Source organism: Acinonyx jubatus, chromosome B1, assembly GCF_027475565.1.
Source record: "Acinonyx jubatus isolate Ajub_Pintada_27869175 chromosome B1, VMU_Ajub_asm_v1.0, whole genome shotgun sequence".
In the NCBI taxonomy this organism is placed as follows: domain Eukaryota; kingdom Metazoa; phylum Chordata; class Mammalia; order Carnivora; family Felidae; genus Acinonyx; species Acinonyx jubatus.
The window spans coordinates 146632975-146653919 of NC_069382.1; the positions used below are offsets into that span (position 1 = coordinate 146632975).

The 20945-nt window shown below is 34.4% G+C and overlaps 1 protein-coding gene across 2 annotated transcripts in view; it reads left to right on the forward strand.

Moving 5' to 3' along the window:
* TMPRSS11F (transmembrane serine protease 11F) overlaps positions 1-20945 on the forward strand; it is a 90012-nt gene that overhangs the window by 30332 nt on the left and 38735 nt on the right. For both annotated transcript variants that reach the window (XM_027057774.2, XM_053217283.1), the window contains exon 3: positions 18793-18944. In XM_027057774.2, coding sequence (XP_026913575.1) covers positions 18793-18944 — 152 coding nt within the window. The remainder of the gene's footprint in view (positions 1-18792; positions 18945-20945) is intronic.

Genomic DNA, 20945 nt, shown 5'->3' on the forward strand with positions numbered 1-20945 from the left:
ATCTATTTTCAGACATCCCAGTTTCCATTTGGCTTAATTCTAGTTTAAAAGGATGCTCACTCTTTTTAACACTTTGGGATTTGTTAAACGAGTTTTTGATAATGACACTGCTCACTCTTACTCTTTCCAGATTAGAGTTTAATATTTCTACTCTAGGATCATATGGCAACTCTAGGAGCCCCTTGGTCATTTTAGTTTCCTTTCTTTGGGCCTGTTCTGTGTCCATTAGCATTTTCCTTCAGTGCAGTCACTGTAATTATTATACATGGTGTTACAGAAGATTGATTGGCCTTTTATATTCATGAGATTTTCCTTCCTAACTTTCCTTTACGGTAAATTTACTCTTTTAGTTTTGCAGTTCTATGAGTTTTGAGAAATGTATACAATCAAGACTATATCTATTACCTTAAAAAGTTACCTGTGCTCATTGATAGTCAATCTTCTATTCCTGCTCCAGTCTGCGATGGTCACTGGGCTGTTTTTTGTTCCTATAATTTTATCTTTTTCAAATGTCATATAAATGGAATCAAATAGTCTTTTGTACCCAGCTTCTTTCTTAGTTGTGTGTGTGTGTGTGTGTGTGTGTGTGTGTGTGTCTATCATAAAATCATTGAGAGATTTATCTATGTTATTGCATATATAAGTGTGTTCATTTTTATTGCTGAGAAAGAATACATTGCATGGCTATATCATGATTTCTTTATCCATTTAGTAGCTGATGGATATTTGGAATGTTTCAAGTTTTTGGTGATTTATTTTTTTTCTACTGGTTTTCTATTTTGCTCTTTGCTATTCCTTTCTTTGACTTTTTCTTGGTTTACTTTGCTTTTCTTTTTTCTAGTGTCTTAAGTTAGAGGCTAAATTATTGTCTTATTTTCTAATAAAAGAACTTAAAGCTATAAAATTTTCTTTTAAGCACTGTGTTAAGAGTATCCCACAAATTTTTATATGGTAGATATTTTTTCTTTCAATGCAAAGTATTTCTAATTGTGAATTCTTTTTAATCTATAAGTCATTAGAAGGTGGTTATTTAATTTCTCAATACTTGGTGGATTTTCCAGACATCTTCCTGTTATCAATTTGTAGGTTAATTCTCCAGTTAAGATTTATTTTTAATTTGTTGAGGTGTAACCAGATTGTGGTTTTTCTTAGTAAATGTTCCATATGCAGTGGAAAAGAATATATATTGTGCTGTTGTTGGGTGGAGTGTTCTAGAAATGTCAACTAAGGCAAGATGGTTGATAATGCTCCTAAGGTATTTTCCTTCCTTACTGATTTTCAGTCTACCTATTATATAAATAGGATATACTACTAAGGAGTATATAAGTATACTACTAAGGATATACTACTAAGGAATGTTGATGTTTCAAACTATAAATGTGGATTTCTCCTCTGATTTTAATAGTATCTGCCTCAGGTATTTTGAAGCTCTGTTATTAGTTGCAATGATTGTTATATCATAGTTATGTTGGTGAAATGACCTCTTTATTATTATTCATTATCTTCTTTAGTTCTTGATAAATTCCTTAAATTTGTAGTCTAATTTTGTCAAATGTTAATAGAGTCACTACAGCTTTCTTTTGATTGGTGTTTGTATAATAGAAAGTTTTTCTATCCTTTTACTTGTAGCTTATGTCTTTATATGTATAATAGTTTTTTTATAGACAGAATATAGTTGGGTTTTGTTTCTATGATCAATCTGATAATCTCTGCCTTTTAATTTGGGTTTTTAAAATAATTTACATTTAATGTCGTTTTGATATGGTTGTATATATGTATGCATGCATGCATGTATTTTCAAGTTTTTATTTGAATTCTAGTTAGTTAACATATGGTGTAATACTAGTTTAGAAGTAGAATTTAGTGACTCATCATCTACACACAACATGCAATGTTCATCACAATGTATTCAAATCTAACTATTTTGCTAATTGTTCTATATTTGTTTCATCTGTTCTTTTTCCCCTTTTACTCTTTCCTGCCTTCTTTTGGATTAATCAATTATTTATTTTTTCCCACTTTATCTCTACTATTGGATTTTATTTATAACCCTTTCTTAAAAGTTTTAAGTATCTTTCTATGATTTACATCTTTAAATTATTATAATTTACTTTCAAATAATATTATACCACTTCATATAGTATAAGACGTTAATGCTGTATTCTTCCAGTTTCTTTCTCCCATCCTTTGAGCTATTCCTGGAAAACATTTTACTTTTTGTATGTTATAAATCCCATAATGTATAAAAATCCCACAATATATGGTTACTAATTTTGCTTTATACAATTATCTTTTGAAGCAATTAAAAATAATGAAGTTGTCTTATATCTACCACTCACTACTTCTTAAACACATGGGGCATTTTCCTGATTTAGACTCATTGCACAAGATGTTGCCTCTACCTAAGGTTATCTTTCCCTACCATGTGTATGTATCATTTTTTTTTAACTTATTATGGTCTTGCTTCATAGTGAGAGTTTCCTTGGCTACTCTATTAAATGTTTTACTCCTGCAACCTAGTTCACTGTTATGCTTAAACTGCTTTATTTTTCTCCTATAAGAATTAGTACCATCCAATATGCTATATATTTTTTACTCATTTTTCTGTCTGACTCTTCTAGAACATTCATTGTAAGCTTCATGAGGATAGGGTTATCTGTCTTGATGACTGACATATTCTTAGGCGTATAGCACACAGTAGGTGACTACTCAATAAAAAAGATGGTGAATGATACTAATGGAACATTATTTGCATGACTCTGTTTTTAATAATGAAATGGAGGCATATCTAAAAAGACCAAAATGACATTACTTTAATTGTTATTACAAGTCTATGGGATAGATTTTGAAAGAATGAGTTTTCAATGTTAATATTACCATGACTAACCTATTTCCATCTGTAGTTCCATCAAGTGAAACTGAAACTATTAATTTATAACAAAAATTTTACTAAAATGCTCATTGATGGAATGAATAGTTTTATTACTAATCTTTTCTACCCTTTATGCTAGATTTTAAGATATTTAAATACAAATTAATGGTGATAAAACTATGTTGGGAAATTCTCTCTGTGAAGAAAAGTCTTTCATGTGTCATGACTATCTCTCCTTGGGATTGTTCTAATACCAACTAAAGGCTGTGATGCAGATAATCCATATGCTGCTTCCAGGTAAATTTTTAAAATTAAAATCTATCTGTCTGGGTGAATTTATAAGGGCTTTTATTTCCCTAGATGCTGATTCACTGCAGTGAATAAGAAAAAAATGGAATGTTATGTTAAATCAATATGAGACCTGATTTCTTCCCTTGAGAAATGTACACTATGTGGGTGTGTCTCTTGTTTAGCTGTGTGCATATTTGAAAAATAATGAAAACAGCTGAATACACCTTTGACACAAGCTTGTAGTTCAACTTGATAGAGGTTTCTGTTATTAAATACTAAAAGAGCAATAACAGTAATAATGATCATTTATGGGAAGATGACTGTTAAGTTAAATGTTACACTCATTTATTTATCAGGTGGTTAATTGATAGCTACCATGTGTCAGGAATTAAGTTAAAATATTCTACCAGAAGAGGTAGAAAATAAGTAAATATATAACATAATTTGGATAGTTATAAGTACAACAAAAATAACAAAACAAAGCAGAATAAAAGGGTTGCTTGGAAAGTGATATGGGCTATTTTAAGTTAATCAGAGAAGTCCTCTCTGAAATGGTTTTTGAGCGGTCATCTGAATGAAATAAAGGCATGAGACATACAGATGTCTGGTGGAGTAATATTTTAAGCAAAAGGACTTTTCAATGCAAAGATGCAGACTTAATTTTTTTAATGACCCAGAGTAAAATATTACTCTGAATAACTGGCCAGAATAACTGGGAGATATGACAGATTGAATTATAAAATATTTGAAAATGTAATTATACACATATCATTTTCTATCCCTTTGTTCTTGATTCAGTAGACAGTAGGCATCTGGAGATGTTTAAGCAGAAGAAACACCATCAGAAAAGTACTTTATAAATATCTCTATTCACAGGGTGTTAGATAGATTATCAGAAAGAAAAAGTGAAAACAAAGAGAACAGCTTAGACTCTATTATGATTGTTCAGTAAGGACACAGGGACGCAGAACTTAACCCAAATCTTTGGGTTTAATTATTTGTGGGTTCAATTGTCAAAGGTAGGTGTGTAAAATACAGAAACAGTTTGAGATTTGGAATCATAGTCCTGAATTCAAATCCTAATCCCAAATTTTGCCAATTTTACTTTGCCCAAATTAATCTAAATCTTAGCTAATTCATCGCTAAATGAGGCTATTAGTAACTACATGGTAAATTGCTGGAAAATTTGAGATAAGATGTATCAACTGCCCAACACCATGACTGACAGAGAGGAGATGTCGCAAAGTAGAAAATACACAAATCTGCCTCCCTCAAGATGACATCTGGGGGATACCATCCTTTCATTGACTACTCATTATATGTCAGACACTGTGCCTCAGCATTTAATTTATATTATCTTTTAATATAGTCCATAAAATTAAAGCCATTATCCCCATTTTATCAAAAAGTTACCTGCGAGCTGGAAGTATTAGGCAATCTGTTTCATGTTCTCTTAATATAGCAGGCAAGAATGTCTCGGCTGTCATAAGAATATTCCTAAAATTTTTGGAAGGAGAATGTGTTTATTAGAGATTCAAAGTGACAGAATAATTTCAGAAATATTAAAATTGTGATAGATGTGTAAACTTCAACTGTAAAATGTGGACTTAGGCAATTAAGGTAAAGAAAGGGAAAATAGCTGTGTTCTGGAATTCCAGTGCTGAGGTTTAGTTATATTATAGTATCACACCTAATATAACACAGAATTCATATAGAAACCTCCTCTACTTGTTGAGCTTTAACCTAAATGAGGCATAAAAGAAACATGGCATGGGATCAAATGCATGATGGTCTTAGTTTTTTTTTTTTTTTGAGGTGACTTAATAATCTCTTTGAAAAATGATTGAAGAATTATTACTCTTCATTCCTGTCCTTGGACCCCTACTAGAGCTATTTTTCTTTTTTGAGGCAAGAAAGTCTGACAAGAATACAGAAAAATATTCTACTGGAGTGAGAACCAAAATTAAATTAACATACTGTAAGGGAGGAAAGACATTGGATTCAATTATACCTGACAAAACACTGTGTTCTTTTTTAAATAAAAATTAGCAAGCTAATGGCAGTTTAATAATAGCAAGCTCATTTATAGCATTCACGGCACTTTACATATAGAATTTCATTTTATTTCCATAAAACTTATGAAGTAGATACTCTCACATCCATTTTGCTAATAAAAACAAAACAAAACAAAACAAAACCGAAGCACAAAAAAGTTAAGTATCTTCTGTAACGTCACACAGCTGATAAGCATTAATGTGGGATATAAAGCAAATAGCTGGACTCCAGAGGGTGCTTCTGAACACTATACTATATCTCAACTCAAATCACTCTAAACAAACTTTATGCCTTTTAAGTAACCATAGAGCAGACCATAATGAAAGGCCATTGTTGGGGATTTAATTTCACTGTACCTTATATCCATGGCTAAACACTAGAGAGAAAGGGTCTAAGTCTATGGATATTTGTTTCACAAGTATCTTTGTGCATTCAAAACTGCATTTATTTATTTACTTATTTTTGTGTGTGTAAAGTAATTCTGTCTATCTATTTATTTAGATTGTATTTTTTTAAGTATTGTATTTTTTTATTATTTTTTGTCATCTCCTTAACATAACCACTTCCGTTATTGCTTTTAGTGTTTTTCTTTTTAATATAATTTATTGTCAAGTTGGCTAACATACAGTGTATAAAGTGTGCTCTTGGTTTTGGGGGTAGATTCCTATGGTTCATCACTTACGTACCACACCCATTGCTCATCCCAACAAGTTCCTTCCTCAATGCCCATCACCTATTTCCCATCTCTCCCGTGCTCCCATCAACCCTAAGTTTGTTCTCTGTATTTAAGAGTTTCTTATGGTTTGCCTCCCTCTCTCTTTGTTTGTAACTATTTTTTTCCCCTTCCCTTCCCCCAATGGTCTTCTGTTAAGTTTCTCAACTTCCACATATGAGTGAAAACATATATCTGTCTTTCTCTGACTGATTGATTTCACTCAGCATTAATACCTTCCAGTTCTATCCACGTTGCTGCAAATGGCAGGATTTCATTCTTTCTCATTGCCAAGTAGTATTCCATTGTATATATAAACCACTCTTCTTTATCCATTCATCAGTTGATGGATATTTAGGCTCTTTCCATAATTTGGCTATCGTTGAAAGCGCTGCTATAAATATTGGCGTCCATGTACTCCTATGATTCACTCCTATATCCCGTGGATAAATTCCTAGCACTGCTATTGCTGGGCCATAAGGTAATTCTATTTTTAAGTTTTTGAGGAACCTCCACACTGTTTTCCAGAGTGGCTGCACCAGTTTGTATTCCCACCAATAGTGCAAGAGTGTTCCCGTTTCTCCACATCCTTGCCAGCATCTGTTGTTTCCTGAGCTGTTAATTTTGGCAACTCTGACTGGTGTGAGGTGGTACCTCACTGTGGTTTTGATTTTTATTTCCCTGATGATGAGTGATGTTGAGTATCTATTCATGTGTCTGTTGGCCATCTGGATGTGGATGGAATGCAGACTTGAAACTGCATTTAAAATGAATATTGTGTCAAGTAAAAATTGCTGTGGCTGAGGTAAGAGAGAGGTTTTTTCTTGCTTTCTCCTCTAGGGTTTTGATGGTTTCCTGTCCAAAGGCAAGGGAATTAAAAGCAAAAATGAACTATTGGGACCTCATGAAGATAAAAAGCTTCTGCACAGCAAAGGAAACAATCAACAAAACTAAAAGGCAACCAACGGAATGGGAAAAGATATCTGCAAATGACATATCAGACAAAGGGCTAGTATCCAAAATCTATAAATAACTCACCAAACTCCACAACAAAAAACAAATAATCCAGTGAAGAAATGGGAAGAAGACATGAATAGACACTTTCTCAAAGAAGACATCCAGATGGCCAATAGGCACATGAAAAGATGCTCAATGACACTCCTCATCAGGGAAATACAGATCAAAATCACACTCAGATACCACCTCACGCCAGTCAGAGTGGCTAAAATGAACAAATCAGGAGACTATAGATGGTGGAGAGGATGTAGAGAAATGGGAACCCTCTTGCACTGTTGGTGGGAATGCAAACTGGTGCAGCCGCTCTGCAAAACAGTGTGGAGGTTCCTCAAAAGATTAAAAATAGATCTACCCTATGACCCAGCAATAGCACTGCTAGGAATTTATCCAAGGGATACAGGAGCACTGATGCATAGGGGCACTTGTACCCCAATGTTTATAGCAGTGCTTTCAATGATAGCCAAATTATGGGAAGAGCCTAAATGTCCATCAACTGATGAATGGATAAAGAACTTGTGGTCTATATACACAATAGAATACTACTTGTCAATGAGAATGACATCTGGCCTTTTGTAGCAACGTGGATGGAACTGGAGAGTGTTATGCTAAGTGAAATAAGTCATATAGAGAAAGACAGATGCCATATATTTTCACTCTTATGTGGATCCTAAGAAACTTAACAGAAGACCATGGGGGAGGGGAAGGAAAAAAAATTAGAGAGGGAGGGAGCCAAATCATTAGAGACTTAAAAACTGAGAATAAACTGAGGGTTTATGGGAGATGGGAGGGAGGGGAAAGTGGGTGATGGGCATTGAGGAGGGCACCTGTTGGGATGAGCACTGGGTGTTGTATGGAAACCAATTTGACAATAAATTGATGGGAGATGGGAGGGAGGGGAAAGTGCGTGATGGGCATTGAGGAGGGCACCTGTTGGGATGAGCACTGGGTGTTGTATGGAAACCAATTTGACAATAAATTTCATAAAAAAAAACTTGACCCCCCCAAAAAAATGAATATTGTATGTTTTCTGTTGCTGTTTCTCTCCATTAACATGTGTGCATCACTACGTGTGTGTTTTAGGGGAGGTTGTTAACCTCAGTTAACCCATGTTATTGAAGAGGTATTACTAATCACAGGCATTACCAGAAATGAAGGCTTTTTGGCAAGAAGTAGAGAGAATTGTTTCCAAACAGAATATCTAATGTGTATCTGTGCTTCAGGTTGAATACAAATACGTTAAGACATGTGTAAGACATAAAAAGAATTTTCCCTTGGGGCTGCTGCTGTGAGAACACCTGATTAGCAAATAAATTATGCTGCACATTGAGGAGTGTACATCATTTATCTTAAGCTGGTTTATTCACATTTCTTTAGTACCAAGGATAATCAGATATTTAAATTCTCATTCTGATGGCACCGGCTATCTGATGGATTCACTTCATCCACTTCAAATTAATTGTACAGAGTCTCTTTCTAACCTTTTAATGGCATTAAGAACAAACACAGAAATATGCCCAATGAGGAAGTTATGTGAGAGTGATCAAAAAGTTTTGAATAATATTGGTCATACTCTGTTAAAGGATGTTTATATAATCATTACAAAGTAACTTCTCTTTTGTGCATAAACCCTTAGCCAACTCATTCTCATTCCCTTGTGTTACTAAGTCAAACTAACCTTATTCAACATAAACTCTTGGCTCTGTTTCTAATTTTGAAAGGCATCATTTAGTTGGTTGATTTGAAATCAAAGGCAAAGCCTTAAATTCTTAATGAAAAAAAAAAGCATACTTACAAAGTTCTCTGGGACCTGTGCTTTCATCATTTATATTCACTTAATATATAGTTCCTGTTGATATTTTTATAATTCTTTTTTTTAATGTTTATTTATTTTTGAGAGAGAGACAGAGACAGAGTGCAGGCAAGGGAGAGACAGAGAGAAATGGAGACACAGATTCTGAAGCAGGCTCCAGGCTCTGAGCTGTCAGCACACAGCCTGATGTGGGGCTTGAACCCATGAGCTGTGAGATCAGGACCTGAGCTGAAGTGGGCAGACGCTTAACTGACTGAGCCACCCAGGCACCCCAATATTTTCTTTAATTCTTGAAAGTTGTTTGGGAAATGTTTTCTCAACATGTCTTTCCCAGGCAGTAAAGAGCTTTAACCCTTTGGTTTGGCCCACAGGTGGAAGAAATTGACATGCTCACCTGATTTTAATTCATGTGACACTATGGGGATAGGTTTGTTAGTCACCAAATACCCAGTGCTTATAATGGTGCTGGACAAACAGTAGGTGCTCAATAAGAAACTGTTGAATAAATTACATGTGGCAGAAGGATTAGATCCATTTTATATGAACCTAAGGAAAGATAACTAGTGTAATAGATGTAAACTTTAGGAATGCATTCCTTAAAACCATTGTAAGGTTATTTAAAGGTAAAAGGAGCTTCCTCAAAGAATTAGGAAGGAAGGGTTTTAAGAACGGGTTGGAAAACATTATAGTGGTGACATAATGAAAGAGAGTTTAGCATTGGTGATTGAAGTGGATTAATAATGTTATATTTAACCATGAATTTCGAGAAACTATATGTGTTCTTTGGTAAAATCAAGAAAGAGGTCTTCATATCCCTACCCCCATACTTGCAGATACATTTGTATCTGCAACCAGTTTCATAGGAAGCAGTTCCCTTTATCAACACTCTCTCTGGAGATCCCAGCTTTTCCTACCTCTTCTGAGGCCCTACGACAGAGAGGGAATAAAGGACTCACGTCTGTGTCTACCACCTGCCTGCTGATTGCTTAAAGGTCAAAGCCGGCTCCAGTTCAGGAGTTTCCTATGATGAAAAGACTTTATAGAGGTGCCCCTTGAAAAGGTTCTCCTTGGGTGTACGACAGGCAAAGGCTGCAAATTGAATGTGAGGAAGGTGATTAGGGTCTGTGTGACAGATCAGGCTACAGTGGGCTCCATCTTGGGGCATCTTCAGGATTATGCTAAAGAGTTTGTACATCAGTGTGAAAGTCAGCAGTTCATTCTTGTGAATGGGTCTCAGTGAGGAGATTATATACTAGTAGAGTTCTATATATCCTCTCCGTTCCAGAACAGCTCTGTTTTAAATCAGTGTTCTACGGTAGAGTTCCATGTAAGCATTAATTTGGGAAAAGCGTTCTCACCCCCTTGGACATGTTTCTTTTCCCTGCTTAGGGTAAATACCTTGGAATCCTCCTTAACTCTTTCTCTCACATTCTGCATCAATTCATCAACAAAGTCTGTCAGCAAGGCCTGCAAAATATATTCTGAATCCAATAATATATTCTGATCTTTTCACTGCTCACATTCTAGTCCAAGCCACCATCGTCTCCAGCCTGAACTTCTGCAGTGGTCCCCTAACCAGTTTTCCTGCTTTTACCCTTCACGCTACCCCCTCCCTCCACCACAATGTGTTCTCTACAGAGTGATCCTTTTGAAAAGACCCTTACATTCCACCAATCAAAACTCCATAATGCTTTCCTTTCTCACTCAGAATAACATATAGGAGTCCTTATGGTGGCTTGCTAGGTTATGATCTGCTGTGTGACTCTCTCTGACCTCGTCTTCTCTTCTGCTTGCTCACTGCACACTGGCCACATTGACCTTCTCGCTCTTCGGCCAACACACCACATCTGCCCCCACTTCAGGACACTCATACTTCTCTGTTCCCTTTGCTTGTAGTACTTTCCCCTCAGACAGCTGCACGACTCCATCCTTCACTTTGTTCATGTCTGCTTGGATGTCATCTTTGCAGAGAAGTCTCCTCTGATCGCCTTAATCCCACCCACCTCCATTCATTCTCTATTCTCTTACCTGACATTTTACATTTATATATAGATTATGTGTTGTTCACTGCCTTTCTTCCTCACCAGGGGACATGAGGGCAAAGAATATACCTTCAGTCCTACTATATCCCTACTACTAAAATAGTGCCTGAAACAAGTAGACAATGAACATATGTTGACAGGATGAAGTCAAAGCATATTAATGGTATGCTTGGCAATCATAATAACCGTAAGATCTTTTCCATGCAGGAATTGTGATCATTCTAATGCAAATTTTGTAGTTATCCAGAAAATAAAAGATTTTGAAGAGCCTGATATATTTTTGAGGGACACATGAAAACTATAGCTATGTTACCCATATGTGTAAGAATTAAATTAAATTACTATTGTTGTTCTTGTAGCTGCTTTCACAGAGATGGAGCTGACCTTGATAATATTGTAGCAAGGGAGAAGGTGGCCTTTGAGTGCTTAGAAGATGGCAATCATGATTTTGAAAATAAGCTATAAGGGGGACAGATCTCATGTTGGATCTAAAAATCATAGGTCTAAAAGAATTTTTTTAAAAGCATTTTTGGAAAGCACATGAAATTCTTATCAGCAATATCCTAGGATGTCCTATATGCTTTTATGTTACATTGCATTATGTAAATAGGATTTAATAGGATTAACATACCTGTCTCCCTGCAACGTACAGAACTATTCCACACTACAATAAAGGAACAGGTTGCTATCCATTTTCTGCCCAGTCTGCAACTTTGCCCCTTTCCATTACCTGCCAAACCAGTCAATTTTATGACTAACTCATACTTGAAATCCCCCCAGGTTCTCATCACTTTGCTAGCTCTTTATGCTACTGTAGTCACTTATTATCATCACATTTTTAGAATATGCTTTCATGTGCCTTTTGAAAAAAACCAGGGGCATTTCCTGCTAGAGTCCCTTGATTTGTGTTCCTAGTCTTTAAAATTCTTATCAAGTCTGAAGCAAATTTTGCCTCATCATGAATGTATCAGTGTCGTTACTACTTAGATGACTGAATTTATCTATTTATTTATTTATTGTAATTTTTTTACTCAAGTATAGTTGACATACGATGTTACAGTAATTTAAGGTGTGTAATACAGTGATTCAACTTCTCTATACATCATGCTATGCTCACCACAAGTGTAGCTACCATCTGTCACATACAGCACTATTACAACAGTATAATTGACTATATTCCCTATATTCCTTTTATTCCCATGACTTTTTCATTCCATAACTGGAAGACTGTATTTCCCACTCCCCTCACCCATTTTGCCCCCACCCTTCTCCCCTGTGGTAACCATCAGCTTATTCTCTGTATTTATAGGCCTGATTCTGCTTGTAGTTTCTTTGTTTATTCATTTGTTTTGTTCTTTAGATTCTACATATGAGTGAAATAACATGGTATTTGTCTTCCTCAGTCTGATGTATTTCATTCAGCATAATACCCATTAGTTCCATTCATGCTGTCACAAATGGCACGACCTCATTCTTTTTTATGGCTGCATAATATTCCATTTTACACACATACACACACAAACACACACACACACCCCATATCTTCCTTATCTACTAATTATATATCTTATAAGAGTTTAATATCCAAGATAGATAAAGAATTTCTACAACTCAACACCACAAAACCCAAAATTTGATTAAAAAATGGGCAGAGAACCTGAATAGACATTCTTCCAAAGACATACAGATTGCCAAAGACACACGAAAGATGCTCAACATCACTAATTATCAGGGAAATGCAAATCAAAACTACAATGAAATATCACCTTATGTCTGTTTTCTTTTGTTGATTTTATCAATTTTCATTTGAGTGATATCATTTATTGGTGAGTTTTCTTTGACTTCCAAATAAAGTCTGTAGCCATATTCGTGTTTAAAAAGGTGCTTTTATAATAATGAGAAGTTGTTCTGCTTGCAAGCAAGGAGTAAACAGGAGCAGGATGTATTTAACCCATATCACATGCTGGAGAGCTCCTTTGATCCATCAAGGTCCTGCTCAATTGTCATGTCTGAGATGTCTTTCCTGTATGCCTCTCTATCCCTTTCCCAAACACCTTTATTATTCAATCTTCCATGTTTACTTCTCACTGTACTTAGTAAATCTATTATTTTTCCTATGACACTATATTCATTTTATTATTTTATATCTTTCTACTCTACCATAAGCCTCTTGAATATATGCTGGAATGTATTAGGCACATAATAAGTTTCTTAAATAGAATTGAATTAAGTATAACAAAAGGACGTATAGCAGTTCCACTGGCCAGATCATGAATCATGTATCTGGGTTCCAAATTCAGTAGTAGCAGAACTTTGCCTAGAGATAAACACTTGACATATTTCACATCAATAAACTAATTGTCATATTATTATGGTAATGTGAAATATAGTGTTGGGATCTTTTACCATGAACTCAATAATCGCATAGTAAGACTATAGGAGAAAAAAAAAGTATTGAAAAAACTTCTAGTCTATGTGGAGTTCAGAGAAAGGAGATAATACCCACATCTACAAAGCTCAAACCAAGCTTTGCCTCAGCATCTACAAATAAAATACTATAGTATAAATAATACAGATATTTTAATTATATCTCTATTAGTTATTATTAAATGCCTATTATATATATATGACCTGAAAAGATTATAATTAGTAATTAGTTCAGAGAAGCTGAGAATTAGTCTATCAATGCTAACACTAATACCAACACCAATGCTAAACCAAGAAATAATTATTCAATAATAGCATAAATGTTTTCCAGTGATATAAACTTAGAAAATCAAACACACACACACACACACACGCACACATACACGCACACACACGCACACACACAACTATAATAGGAAGTCTAGAAATGGGAAAAGCAATGCCAGTATATTTCAGTAATGAAATATGGTGAATTAACTAAAATCCCAATTTTATAACTGAATTAACTAAAACAGATTAAAGTTTAAAAAGAGGCAGTGTACTGTACCAAAACACATGCTATTGAGGGTCTCAAATTAGTGGTTTAAGTCATATCAAGCAAAATGACAGGCAGAAGATAAATCCTAAATATGAATTTAAAAATTAACCTTTTTTGCCGTCTGACTCTTTATTCCATCTAGATAATATCTAGTAGTTATGTTTGCTGAGTAAGAAAGTTTTACTCTAGCTTGGGAATGTCTATCATGTGACTATCCTCTGTGACTGGTATAATCCCCCTGAACCATATAGGCTTACATATATTTCAATTAACTCTTTATTTTTCTTTTTATTTATTTATTTATTTATTTATTTATTTATTTAATTTTTTTGAGATAGAGAGTGTGTGTGTGAGTGGGGGGAGGCAGAGGAAGAAAGAGAGAGAGAGAGAGAGAGAGAGACAGAGACAGAGACAGAGAAAGAATCTTAAGTAGGCTCCATGCCAGTGTGGAGCCTTATATGGGACCCAATCTCATGACTAGTGAGATCATGACCTGAGCCGAAATCAAGAATCAGACCAACTCTGAACCGACTGAGCCACCCAGCTGCCCCTAACTCTTTAAAAGGATACAAATGGATTAACTTTGAGAATTCTGGAATAAGAGTAATTTAGGCATTAATAGGCTATTTTCATTTTCATGACTTATTTCTAATTCATTATTCCTGAATCTGGTAAAAAATACTATAATTTTTCCATATTTCATGGATTTTGAACAGCTTTGTTCCAATGATTCTCATATTAAGATCTATAACCTAAAGATATATGGGACTGAGATCTGAAGGACTGAGAGATATCTTAATCATACAATAATCTCCCCCATTGTGCCTAACATAGAAGAAAAATACACATGCTATTTAATGCACAAAGATATGCTTCTTTCTGCATACTTCTACTTACACTACACTAATTAGAATCTGAATTATTTTGTTATAAATGCCTCCATTTTAAGAAAGGTTCTGTAAAAGAAACTGGGGAAAAGCAACTCAATTTCAATTGCTTAAATAAATTTTCTAAAAGTGCATGACTGAACTCTGGTAAGCATCATATGTCCAACAGTCAGCCATCTTTGATACAGTAATCATAGAGCTTATTACAACTAATTTTTGAGAGAGGCAAGCTTTCTCACTTATTTATTTAGGTATGATTACAGCACTTGTCACCAAAGAACCTGCCTCTAAAAGAGGACATAACTCTGAACTTAATTACTAATCTAAACAAATGGCATTTTGGAGGAGAGGTTATGTTTGCTCTTTTCATCAGAGCATTCGTGAGGCTGTCTGCAGAGAATGGCATAGACTGAACTTTCTTACAGACATCTTTTTGGTCTGGGATACTGTAGTTAGTCAGCTATATCTACCTGAGTTAAACCATAAGAATGAAATAGCTAGGCGCTGGGGCAGGTGAGTTCCTGGGAACCTTTAAGAGCTATTCTCAGTTTGCTACAAATCTGTGAGTCTGGTGGAGGCGAACCTTGCTGGTTTTCAAAGCTTGATCTTTTTGTACTGTTTTCAATCCTAGCAAAGCCATAAAATGCTTCCTCATTTTACAGGTGAGAAGACTGAGCTTCAGAATTTAACTAACTTGCTATTATGAGCAAAACCAGGATTAAATCCAGTTTATCTGGGTTTATGTCCGTCATAAAAAAAGTAGTTACCCCTTTGGAGCATGTACCAACATTTTCCATTTAACTTTAAAAAATTTGCTTCAATGGAGGAATATATTTGAGTTGTATTTTCCTTCTCCACTTAGATATTTCCCAACTTTAATTTTATTTTAACATGAAGAAAATAAAACAAGGCAAAACAAACAACCCTCCTCCTCAAAAATGAAGGGAACAAAGGCTTAATTCTCTTTGAAATAAATACAATACAAAGTCCCATAAAAAGGTTAAAAGGTTCCATTTAGCATCAGACTCATATTCCGATTTAAAGAAATAATTGTCATGTACAAATCAGAATAAACATATAGGAAAATACAAAGGGATTTGAAATGTCATCAAAATAAAACAATCTTTTTCAAAGTTTGAACGTGTTACGTATTTTAAAATATCTTTCTAACTTTTCATAGCCAAATTCTAGTTATTGCATACTTAAGACTTGAATGCATTTTGTTTTGCTTATTATGCCCAGCACAAACATTTTACAACAGACTAGCCAACAAATTTACAATTTTTTTTGAATGCTTTGTTGGGTTTTATAACCTTATTTTCCCAATTAGGCTAAAGACCACTTCCTTTGTACGTAGCTGGTATCTGCATAATGTTTCTGCCAGCTCTACCTCAAAACATGGAAATGAGTATTTGGTAAAACTTACTTCAACTTCTGTGAGACAAAAGTCAACATCTCAGTTACATCAGACTGAGAATAACTGATCACCAGACTAAATTCGTTTTAAAATTAAATACGGCCATGATTCAAAAAATCTTCTTCACCATGATGCAATGTTATCATGGCTTAGTATATGGCTATAATCCCCACAAATTTGACAGAATTTGTTTTTGGCCATTTCTTGCATCTTGAAGGGGTCAGGTACAACAAAGCAAATTGATAAAACTTAGGAAAAAAGAAAGTGAGAAAAACCGCAGCAACCAAAATATCCACAAAATAAATAATCAAGAATTTTTAATGTCAAAGGTCTTGTATATGGAAACTTCAATTATGGGTGAGGAAGAGGGTATTGCACATGGGGATATTAATCATTTTTTTTTATTCTGGATCTGTGGTGCCAACTTTAACATTGGCTTTTATTAGAGGCATGCAAACAGGTATCAGTGACACAACTAAAATAAAATGAGTCAAAGAGAAAAGGGCATAAAATAAGGACTTTCCATTTGGCTCAGAACCAAGTGTAAGGACAGCACATTGTTCATTACTAACAACATTGATGTCTCAATTGAAATCGCTGTCTCTTCCTTTAATCTTTCTCATCTTGCCAGGAGACACAATCATTTACCTAAACACTAAAACAAGAGAGCCATTAATTAATGGCTTATCCCACAGCTAAGCAATCAGCCAGCAAAAGTCAAGAATTGACTAAATCCATCTCCTCCTCTCCATCCCACTGCTCCAGCCTTGGCTCAGGTCTTCACCATCTTTCTCCGGGACCTTCAAAATAACCTTTAAACTAGTCTTTCTCTCTGCACTCTTGCTCTAATCCCCATCCTGTGATTATCTTAAATTCTCAGTCTGATTAAAACTTTTTTTGGCTTCCCATCTTCAGCAGAGTCGATTTCAAACTTTTTACTTTGGGTTACGGGACTCCTCATGAGCTGATCAGCCCACCAGCCTTAGCATATCCTCTTTCTAGTACAGCAGTGCTGAGAAAACATGCAACCATGAACATACTTTGGAGACCATAATAAGTTCTTTGAGAACAAAAGCACATATATATTTTCAATCCCAGTACTAATTACATCAGTACCATCACCCCCCCACCCCTTGCTTATTTGAGACTTCACTTTCTGTGATTTCAGTTACCTGTGGTCAACCTAAAGCAGATAATCCTCCTTCTGACTTGTTAGAAAGTCAGTAGCCTAATGCTAGTCCCAATGCTTATGTCATTCATCTCACATCATCACAAGAAGGGTGAGCACAGTACAGTAAGATATTTTGAAAGAGAGACCACATTTGCATAACTTTTATTACAATAGCTTGTTACAATCACTCTATTTTATTATCAGAGATTGCTGTCAATCTCCTACTATGCCTTATTTATAAATTAAACTTTATCATACTTATGTATGTATAGGGAAAAACATAGGGTTTGATACTATTCACAATTCCAGTCATCCACTGGGGGTTTCAGAACATATCCCTATTCACACTCAAAATTTAATCGTGTCACCTTCTTGATAAAATCTCCTGACACAGTCCTCCAAAAAGTTAATTGTTTTCTCTTCTTGCATAAAGTTTTATTTTGGTACATTTCATGCTATATATTAATTACTTGTTTCCACATTGGTATCCTCTTTTAAAGAGTGAACATCCTAAAGGCAAAGAGTGTACCTTAAAATCTTCATATCTCTAGGGATCTAGAACTGTTTCTGAAACATTTTTCTAATGTGGTAGGTACTATTCTAAGAACTTTCTATATCTCATTTAATGAATAAAGTTTGTAATAAATATTGTTAGATAAAGTTAAAAATATAAAAACTTGGGGCACCTGGGTGCCTCAGCTGGTTAAGTGTCTGACTTCAGCTCAGGTCATGATATCAGGGTCTGTGGTTTTGAGCCCCACGTCAGGCTCTGTGCTGACAGCACTCTCAAAAATAAATAAACATTAAAAAAATTTAAAAATATATAAAAACTTATAAAAATATCTCACTTGCAAGATATTAAACTTTGAATGCTATTCAGGGATTTGGAAAATAAATAAATGCCAACTTTCAAGTTAGAGAAAGATAATTTCAATGGCTTAAGATATTTTGAGTGGGGAAATAGTGCATGAGTAGAGACAGGTAAAAGTCAAGTGGAAATAAACATTCTTCCTGGGAACTGGAGTCTTATCAAGAAGAAGTCACAATTGGTGATTTCATTGGGAGGTGCTAATGATATTCAAAGAACCATGATCAGGTCTTTTAGAGCAGTGTTGCCACTTTTAAAACAAATCATTAAAAAGTATTAATATTATTTTTTTACTTTTAATCAAGCAGAACTGATGAGATTATTATATAACTGTTGCTAGAAACTTCTTATTAAAATGTTGAAATGTTATTTATAAATTATCTTTTTATTAAGTGAGTCTTTGCACTTCCCCATTCAAATTTCAAATTGCCAATATGTCAGACAAAATGCAGTGAGAAAATATTCTCACTTGAATGACAACATTGGTAGAACTTTAACCAAAATTTATGCTGTGATTCGGGTGTTGGGAGAGGGTATGCAAATTAAAGCCTTGTGTTCTTTTCAAGATCCAAGTATCCTATTATTTAGCTGTAAAGGATTTTCTTAGAGGAATATAACAAATGGACATAAAGTAGAACCATAATGACTTTTTAAATTGTTTTACTGTTTCTTTCTGTTTTCACAGACCAGTTGAGTTTTCAGAAGTTGATTACCCACAAGTTGAATATCAAAGAAGACAACAATTTTGGGATCCTATACGTCTAGCTCTTTTCACATTGGCAATTGTAGCAATCATAGGAATTGCAATTGGTATCGTTACTCATTTTGTTGTTGAGGGTAAGTATCCAGGTCACGTTTTTATTGCCTAAGTGCTCTATGACTTAATATCTTGAAATTCTCTGTTGTATAAAAAATGCTATTTGCATGATATTAAAATTTTAATTACTAATTTCTTATTGATGTTAAGTTATTGTTTGTTCCATTATTGAGTTCAGGGTTACATATTTCCAGCCAGTGAAGCTTGCAATATACCTTATCACATGGATAGACCTCTAAAAGCAATAGTTTTAAAATGAGAAAGAAGAATGAAAGCTTAATCTTTAGAATAGATACAAATCACATCATGTGCTGAGTTTAATATGTTTTTGTTTTTCAAAAACAATATATTAATGAGTTCCCCAAGCAAAGATGATAAGAGAAAAGTTACCTAAAAAAGAATCTTTAATGGGCTAAAAATCAAACATTATCTTTGAAGGAAAAAGAGATTGTTTCATGACTGGAGGAAGAAAGGAAAACTCAATTTTGCATGATGTGCAAAAATGGATAATACTAATTAAACCAGATGACAGTCAACCAATATTCATTTACCTTTACTTTGGCATGTGTATTTATAAACTCATGTGACTGAGTCACTGACTAAAATTCTCCAGAATCATATGACTCACAACAATAAAGTCACACTTGAAAGATCAGGAAGCGATGAAATATTGTCAAACATGCTAAGTTTACCTTCCTACCCACTTTATTGGGGGATTGAAAATATCCATTTTTTGACTTTCATGAAATAAAAAGGATAAACAAAATTGTCCTCTGTAATTATGTCTTTCTTGTTAATATATCCCCAGGTCAAAAAGGAGTAAAGTAGTTCTGTGTGTAAAATGTCCTCCATCCCCAATACTGCAGGTGTTCAAAAAAGAAAAAAAAAATGAAGGGATAATAAAAATAATGGCATGATAGTGTTTTTAAAATGTCATAGAGGTTGTGCTAGGCTGAATAATGCCTCCCTTCCCACTTTGGTTACCCATGTCTTAATCTTTGGAACCTGGGATGTTATCTTATACGGCAAAAAATACTTTACAGATGTGATTAAGTTAAGGTTTCTGAGAAAGGAAAGTTATGCTGGATTTTCTAGATGGGTCCTAAATGTAACTCCAAGGTTTTTATAAAAGGGAGGCAAGCAATTCAAAGAAGGAAGAAGGCTATGTGATGACAGAAGCAGGGGCAAAAAGGAATAATGTGATATGGAACCATAAGCCAAGGAATGAGGATTGCCTCTGGAAGCTGAAAAAGGCAGCTGAAAAAGATTCTCCCCTTACAGCCTCCAGAAGGAACCAGCCCTGAAAACAGGACTTGACTGTAGTCCTATAAAACTCACTTCAGACTTTTAACCTCCAGAACAGTAAAATAATAAATTTGTGTTGTTTTAAGCCTCCGAATTTGTGGTTATTTGTGACAGCAGGAACAGGAAACTAATACAGGGGTTAATACTCAAGAATTTCAGAAATCTATTACATGGAACTTCCCTGCAGTTAATTGAAAGCTGCATCATTATAGATGGAAATTTAGTAAAACAAAAGAGAAGATAGTCTATGACAAAGGATTAATGAATCCAAGGAATAAGATAGAGGTAATAACGTATACATTTCAAAAGATGATAGACACATTTCAAAAAAGTAATATACATATTTTTATAGCATAAAGAAATAAAAATGAAACGAAATCACAGTATAGTGACTAGGATAACACCAAGAAGAGAAAGTATCTAAAAAATAATAATTTTCAAGAGTGAAAACAAATGGATCTAAAAGGCAGGAAAATAAAAATGAAATATATGAAATAATCAAAACAGAAGTAAGGATTTTAGCATACTTGATAAAATTTACATCACTAGGATAGAAGTATATTTGAGGAAGCTATTTTTATCCTAGGGATCTCAATAATTATGAATTATTAGCTTTCACTGTATTATCATTCTGATGAATTATCTACTCCCTAACATATGGGAAATTTTCAAATAAGGATTATAAAATAATCCAGTGACTTGTAGAATATGAATGG